The following is an 8278-nucleotide window of genomic DNA, read 5'->3' on the forward strand; positions in this document are numbered from 1 at the left end:
AGGGAGCAGAAGAACAAGTCGCCGCATTCGCATTCAAATTCATTGCCCTTTTACGGATTGAGTCACGTACTACACAAGAACGAACAGATCAAAACTTTACTCACAGAATGTTCATCCGTTTGACAAAATCTTTCCCCACCAACATGCATTGGTTTCCAAATTCCAAGCACGACTGATCGATTTTGTTCCATGGAACGCGAAGCAATGCAATGCAAGGGAATGGCGACGCACATACGCCATTAACGCGGCGCTTTCCATTACCTCCTCTTCTTACAGAGCTGGACCACGAGGGAGAACCCGCCCCCGTCCTTCAGCGCCACCGCCTCCTCCGCGGCCGCCCACTCCGACACCGTCGCCACGCTGCCGGCCGACGACGTGGCGGACGTCGACGCCACCGACACCGATGGCGACGTGTCCGAGCCCGACCTGAACGGCCCGCGCCTCCACCCCCTCCTGTCGCTGTCGCTGCTGCACCAGCTCTCGCCGCCGCCACCGCCGCTGGCGTGGCGGTGGTGGTGGTTCCTGAAAGAGCTTTGCCTCACCAGCGCGTGCGTGCCCGCGTCGTCCTCGACGTCCTTGTCGTCCTCTTCGTCGGCGTCGGAGGCTTGGAACCGGAGGACGAAGACGGCGGCCGCGTCGGGGGAGAAGAGCCAGCCGTGGAGGTCCCAGGTGACCCGGACGCGGCCGCGCCGGAGGTCCAGCCTCTCGCTGCCGCGGAACTTCCACCGGAGGCGGCGCACCTGGAGCGCCTTCTCGCCGTCGATGGCGACCCACATGGCGGAGTCCTCGACGGCGAGGGACACCTCGTGCGCCTCGCCCGCGACGTCGACGGTGGTGGCGTAGGCCTCGCCGGGGCCGTCGGCGACGGCGTTCTCGAGGCGGGAGAGGAGGAGCCCCGCGGCCGCGGGCGGCCGCGCGGCGTCACCGACGGCCAGCGCGAGCTCGCCGTCGACCGAGACGTGGAGGGAGTACCGGGACGCGGGCTCCGGCCGGCGCCCGGAGGCGGCGAAGCGGGCGCGCGAGAGGTCCCACGAGAACGCCACGGCGCGGCCGCCCGGCAAGGAGAACCGCTTGGACCCGCGCCGCCGCCACGGGAGCCACGGCCGGAGCACGAACCGCGCGGGCGCCGCGTCGTCGCCGTCGACCCCGGCGAGGCGGAGCTCCGCGGCCAGGAGCAGACCGATCGGGGCGCGGGCCCACGTCAGCTTGACGGCGCCGAGGTGCGTCCAGTATACGGACGTCGCCGAGGAGGACGGCGACGCCTGGGAGGGCTCGCCGCCGCGGCGGCGGGCGAAGCAGGAGAGCGGCATGGACGGGGATGCGCGGGGCGCGCGCGTGATGCACGCTGGACGCGGCACGTACGGCGGCTTCTCGGTGGACTCGTTTTTGTTGGCGGCTCGGGAGGGAGTGGTTGCACCAGTGCGTAAGATCGGCGACCCCAGACGGCCGCGTGCGAAATGTGACGCGGTCATCCCCCCATTTTTTCTGTGCGGATTTTCTGAAGGGAATCACTAGTAGGACTGAGATTTTCCAAAGAGCTACCTCATTTTGCTCACCGTCTTGATTGACAAGGAGACTCGTACTCCAAGCCCGAGATCATCAGTTGGATTGCTGGAAAAAAGAAAATTGTACCTAGTACTGCGGGATTGCAGGTGAAATTGTACATAGAATAAAGGAAGAGCACGGGCAGAAAGCGCTCCGGTAGGGAGGTAAGGAGGAGATGGCGGAGGATGTGAGCTTAGAGGCGAAGTGGTGATGTTGTCTGAAGTTTGCTGTCTGGGTGAGACAATATACTCAGGATAAAGTTAGGGAAACAAATCAGAAAGAGCCAAACAATAAGAACGTGTACATTTACATGTATACATGAAACATATTAGCATTAATTAGAGGGGAAAAATTTTTTGGGGAGCGGGGGGGGGGGGGGGGGGGGGGGGGGGGGGATTGCTCCCCTAGTCCCGGTATCGGCACCGTTCCTATGATGGATGTAGTTAGTGACCTTGTGCCATCGCGGGCTCCGGAGGAGCCCTAAAATAAAATTTTGCGTACTATGAATATGAGTAAAAACGAGGACACTATCAAAAATGGTTGTGTAAGTATGAGGCAAGCTAGCACAGTGAGTATCGCACCGCGGGAGGAAAAGTAGGACAATGAGTATGTGAGAGAGGAGGAAAAATCAACAATACTTGGATTGGTATGGGTGGTTTATGTTTTGATATTTTTAGTTAAATGGCTCGCAAATTACATGATTGATAAATAGCATTCCATATATATATTTTTTTCAAAACTAGTTGTGAAATTGCAAGTGCTACCAGTGTTTCTAGAGTAGATGACGATCATTTTGGGAAAAAAAAAAGAGAGTAGATGACGATTAAATTTAAGCCATCACTATTTAAGTACTACCTCCGTCCATAAACATAAACTAGTTAATCTAAAAATGAACTTCTAAATATTATATATTTATGCACAGAGTATTTATTACTGCCGCAGGCGGCAGGCGCTTACGTTCAGGGGAAAAAAAAGCTGTCGCGGGCACGAAAAGTCTAATAAGGGTTTTATGTCAACCGTTCACGGCTACCGCGACGTGCCCCAGCGAATCACGACCGTTGACATGGCTACATGGTCGGTTCCAACCAACAAGCTACAGGTCCTCTATGCTTGTCAGTGCTGCTGCTGCAGCGTGCACTCCGTCAACTCACTGCCTCCCAACCAAATAGTAGCGTCAATGCGAGAGATGCTGTAGTTTCAGGCTTTCAGCACTGCCAAGATTTTAATTGCAGTTCAAAGTCCACGTGGAAGGGCAACATGCAGCCAGAGTGGAGTGTGCTGACCATTTCCCGTCAAACTCTAGAGTCTGAACACTGATTGACTGCCAAACTCGGGGGCCCACCACATATCCCTGTCTAATTTTAGGTGAGGAAGATTTGTTTGGGATTTAGTTCAAAACTTAAACAAGACAAAAAAAAAAATCATACACAAATATACAACGAGAAAGTGGGCCAGACATGTATCATGCATGTGTCTCCGTATGTGTGGCTACATGCCGGCTGATTACAATTACTTCCTCTGATCACGAATAAGCAAATATACATCATAGAGTATGTGTTGCAAATTAAGATTTAATCTATGACGTGTGTTTCGGATGTTTACAGATGACATGAATGAACATATCATAACATGTGCTTGAAAAATATGGTGCTCGAATTTAGCGGTCTAATCTAAAATAGCATCTCATTGACTCCGGAGTAAAAAGTGTGACACCTTTCTTTAATGGAGGGAGCAACAAAGTTAGACCAATAATAGCAGTCTTTGTGTAGGGTTGAGCTGGATAAAAATAGTGATGATGTCAGGTGGTATGAATGGTACTGATATGAGCTGCGGTCAAAATAGGGCGGTTGAAGGTTTGACCTCACCAGCCTCTGACGGCTTTTTCCGATGTGGACGCTTTTTTTTTCACGCGTGGAAAACCCAATACTTTGTTTGGGGATGGATATAATTCGATGTTTGATGTGTACAACATCTGCCGGCTGGTTGCAGTTGCAATCTTGTACATTTTTGAACCAGGTTGGAGTTGTGGACACATCATTTAAATTAATTTGCTTATCAAGCTGTTAGTAAGCAGGGTTGGATTTTTGCTTCTTTTTTTTATCAGAAAGCTGCAACAAGGTTGGAGAATATTTGAAATTCCAGGATAATTTTGTTTGTTCGCTATTTGAATTTTTTCAATTTTTAAGGATGACTTGAGATTTTGGAAATTGAAAAAAAAACTGCGGACACAAGTTAATTTCCCACTGGGCTAGCCCGTATTTCGATTGGCCCAAGAAAGATGGGCCCTCGTCACTGCATAAATTGCAGTACTGCTAATTGGGCCATCAAATAGGGGAACTATCAAAGCCTGTCCACTTTTTGAGCAAACATCATGCAATCAGTTTTCTGTTAGAGTACGGGTGGTTCCTCTCAAACAAAAAAAATAGAAAAATATTTAAAAAAGCTATTTCCACTAAAAAAGAAAATAAAAGGAGGGCATCGAACCTATATAGAATTTTTTTAAAGAATCAAACGCATCCTTTATATATATATATATATATATATATATATATATATATAGATATATATGTATGTATGTACGTACGTACGTACGTTGCATCGCATTTTGAAATTTCAACCTCATAACGAGAATGTGTGTTTGGAGTCATGTCGAAGTTGTTTGGGGGAGGGGGGGGAGCATTTGCCCTTCCTTCTCAATCAAACATTTTGACAACCAATAAAATAATTTCCAATTTAAGGCCGGACAGGACAAGTTTCTCATAAAGATAAACTATTAATCTTGCTATAAGATTTCCTATTTGAAATTTATCGCAACAAGTATATACGTACAGAACGTCTAAAGAGATTTCCAGATCGTCTTTGTCATCTGGTGACCAAATGCAAAATAATCACGCCATGGCACTTGGGAGGAAGGTCTTGTTGGAGTTGATCTTGGCAAACTTTAATACCAACGAGCCGTCAACAACCGCGAAGCGGCATGCTAATTTCCTTTACCTCGCATGAGAAATCTACCCCACAACTCAATCCCAATCTTTCCTTTTCCAGAATAGAAATGCAAAGTCTCTTCGCAAAAAAAAAAAGAATAGAAATGCAAAGTCTCTTCGCAAAAAAAAAAAAGAATAGAAATGCAAAGTCTCTTCGCAAAAAAAAAGAAAGAATAGAAATGCAAAGTTGACCTGACTTAAAACCGGCCGATATGGAACGGTTCATTTGCGTCATAACGGTTTAACATGTACTGTAACCGTTTAGGGTTTACTACTACCATGCGCCCTCTATACAATAAGCATATCCGTCACTGTCACAGCCGCAATCTGCCGCGGATTCTTTTGACGAACGCGGCCAGGCCGAGCGCGCACGCTGACGTCTCTTGCGTCGCAAGTCTCAAGGCCCAGAGCACCCCCATAGGACATAGGGCAGCAGCATGATTGGGCGAGGCCGCATGTGGCGGCACATGCCATGATGAGCTGAATCCCCGCCTAGATACCACTCCATCAACCAAGAGTCCCTTCTCCTTCACCATTACTGTCATCGATGACGCACTGCGCTGCCGCGCCTCAGATCGATTGCTGCGAGCCCACGGCTCGTGCCCACGGCACCGCCCCCCTGCCATGGCGCAGCTCTGAGCTCGTCAGCCATGGAGATATCACAGTTCATGGATTCGTCCGATCGGGGGTGCCAGGGGGCCATAAATCACGCGGCTTTTGTCCTCGGCGCGGAGATCCTGCGACTTCTGTCCATGATTTTAGAAGCCCTTTTCCTTGCTCGCAGTTAAGTTGCTCTGGTATGGAAAGTACCCAAGGCATGTAGTACAGCACATGCATGGATCATCTCTTACTCTTTAGCATGGTTTTGTTCTTCCTCTGAAGAATCACAGTCTTCTGAAAACGTGTATGTAAGAGACACCGTCCGTGACTGACGATTTCCGTTTTCCAAGCAGCAGCATTGTTCTCGAGTTTGTGGTCAATGGCTCAATGCAGTGTTGTTATGCTTATCGGCTATTCAGCTGAAAACAAGTCTGAGTTTGACCTGGCTCCTCTTTCATTCACTCTCCACTCACTGTCCATGAGTGACTTCATGGACAGAGAGTGGAGAGTGAGTGCATTTTAGCAGCAGTAAAGAAAGAATAGAGTCCAGTCCAACTTTTTTTTTGTGCTCTGACAATGCTACCGTATACACAACAGGCTGCAGCCTGCAGGATGCTCAAGAACTCGTCTGACCAAAGTAACCTCGAGTTCTTCCTGGCATGGCTAATGATCGATACTACGAGCTCACTAACTCACTACCTGACGAAACAAAACAGAGAGATGGAAGCAGAGCAGAGGAGGCAGAGGAAGTGGGCGACGACGCCGCGTCGTGCGGAGCTAGCTAGTAGGAGATCTCCATGGAGAAGTTGGAGTCGAGCAGCTCCTCGATCATCTGGTCCACGTACTGCTCCTCGAGGAACCCGCCGCTCCAGTCCGCCGCCGCCGATGACGGCGTGGGCGCGACCATCCCCATGCCGGCATTGCGGGCGGGCACGGCCGCGACGCGCGGGAGCACGGCGGCGGGCGCCGGGGCTGCGGGGGAGGCGGCGTCGGCCTTGCCGCCGCGCGCCTGCGCGGCCTGCACGGACGCGAGGTTGAAGCGGTGGAGCTTGGCGACGAGCGCGGGGGAGAGGAACGACGACGACGCGGCATGGTTGTGGGCGTGCCCGTCGGCGGCGGCGGCGTCCTGCGGGAAGTTGGTGCGCACGCGCGGGCCGCACATGATGCGCGCCGCCTCGTCGTAGGCGCGCGCCGCGTCCTCCGCCGTCTCGAAGGTGCCCAGCCAGATCCTCGTCTTCCTGCAATTAACCAGAGGAGAACCCGCCATGGTCAGCTAGCTAGCTCTACCTCCACGCCACGGACCGATCGATTCAAGAAAGCAATCGGAATGCACGGCCGCCGCCGGCGACTGTACGCACAGGAGGGGGTGGCGGATCTCCGAGACCCAGGAGCCCCAGTGGCGCTGCCGCACGCCGCGATACCGTTGCTGTGGCCGCGCCATTGGAGGCTCCGACGCCGCCCTTGCTCGCTCAGAGGGAGCAGCTAGCTTGCTCTTGCTCTCGCTCGGCGTGGGAGTCCTGCGCGGTGAGCTGAGGAGAAGGAGCTGAGCGGTTTTGTGCGCGAGCTCTGGGTGGCTTTAAATAGAAGAGGGAACCATATACTATTCGCAGGGGGTTTCGAAAGGCTTCCAAGTGGGCCCACCGGTGCTCGAAGTGCAGGGTGTTTGACTGACTGTGGGCCCAGCCTAGGTTGAGCATCCTTTACTTCTCTATGTCTCCTGGGTCCCGGGCTCCCCCGGCCAGCCGCAAAGCAACCCCCGAGGTAAAGAGGAGGGGTACTGAAGTCGCCATCCCGCTCTACAAAATCTTTTTCTGCTCGGTCCATGGTCTATCAGTAGCATGACACCTATATTACATTTTTTTAATTTGAAACAACTAACTTTCAAGTTTCAACACAGTGGTTGTCAAATTTTAGCCGAGAATATGAAATTTGAAGCCCAAATAGTTAGATTGAAATCGTAGATTCAACTTTACACTCATATAATCCACACCTTTACTGCTGAAAACTATAAAAAACAATGATAATAATCTCATCCAAATGAATGGCATACACCAACTGATTGCCTTTTCCACTCAGCTTGTGTTCCATTTTCTCCTTCCTTTGACATCGTCTGGTTATGAGGTTGAGGATGTCAAGTAGTCCAGGAGGTCAAGAACCACCAGCACGTGTATCAAACTCTCCTGGAATATTGCAAACTAAGAGTAGCTCAGCTGATAAGATTCCTTGTGGTGGAACCTGCCTACCAGAATTAGAGTCCCCGACTCGACACTGATGCTTGTGTTTTCCTGGATTTATTCCAGGATTTAACCGGCGCTATTCTTTCAGTGGTAGGCGACGTGCCCGTCAATAGCGAGGCGTCAGTGGTGACTTCGTCAATCTTGACGATTTGCTATTTCAGTCTTTCGAAGGTGCTCGGTTGTGTACGTGCATTCATAGGGACGTGTGTGTGCGTGTATGTGAGCGTCTGCGTGGGTGATTCGGAAAAAAAAAAACTCTCCTAGAATATTGCACAGCCCCGTGTGTGGCCATATCATTGTTTATACCGAACTCGACGACCAAAAAGGACGCAGGGATGTGGTAATTTGGGTCTAACTATCTTATGTAGCACAGTGCACAGTGCTGTCCATGATTGATCAGCCCATATGGTAGGTATTCAGGCATCTGATGATATACTATCCTCTTAGAAAAAGGAGACAAAATTGGTACTATATGTAGTTCAGGCATCGGATTCCTCACAAGGCTACAAACTGTATATAATATAGTAATAATCCCGGTACAATGCAGTATATAACAATAACGGCACATGAAAAAAAAAATGCAATTTCACTTTATCCATGTCACAACAACTCTACTTCAGTGGAACAGCTGCAGGCTACTGCTCAAAAAGCCCCTGAAGATAAAGTATCGCTTTGGTCCAAGAAATTTCGGAGCTGGAGCGGCTGCTAAGAGTAACTTAGGACTAGGACTAAGGTTGTTTGAATGAGTCATCTTATATACGTACATTTTTAGTTTAAAAAAAACATAGGTCTAATGCATTCCAAAGTTACACACTATGAAACTACTTTTCAAGAAAATATATACATATCATTTTGGTATGTCTCGACTGCTGTATGCAATTGCAACCTAACGTAGTACACCCCCATTATTTG

The 8278-nt window shown here is 50.2% G+C and overlaps 2 protein-coding genes across 2 annotated transcripts; both read right to left on the bottom strand.

Annotated features, from left to right (window-relative positions):
* Positions 1–8: 8 nt before the first annotated feature.
* Positions 9–1722, bottom strand: LOC140222448 (uncharacterized). The gene has a single exon (XM_072293042.1). It carries the CDS (start codon positions 1470–1472, stop codon positions 258–260), a length of 1215 nt encoding a protein of 404 aa, XP_072149143.1. The 5' UTR covers positions 1473–1722; the 3' UTR covers positions 9–257.
* Positions 1723–5549: 3827 nt separating this feature from the next.
* Positions 5550–6672, bottom strand: LOC117852020 (protein PPLZ02). The gene is made up of 2 exons (XM_034733935.2): positions 6488–6672; positions 5550–6367 (listed from the first exon to the last, which is right to left on the bottom strand). The coding sequence occupies exons 1-2, from the start codon at positions 6568–6570 to the stop codon at positions 5911–5913; spliced, it is 540 nt and encodes a 179-aa protein (XP_034589826.1). The 5' UTR covers positions 6571–6672; the 3' UTR covers positions 5550–5910.
* Between the last annotated feature and the right edge of the window lie 1606 nt (positions 6673–8278).

Source organism: Setaria viridis, chromosome 4 (assembly GCF_005286985.2).
Source record: "Setaria viridis chromosome 4, Setaria_viridis_v4.0, whole genome shotgun sequence".
Classification (NCBI taxonomy): domain Eukaryota; kingdom Viridiplantae; phylum Streptophyta; class Magnoliopsida; order Poales; family Poaceae; genus Setaria; species Setaria viridis.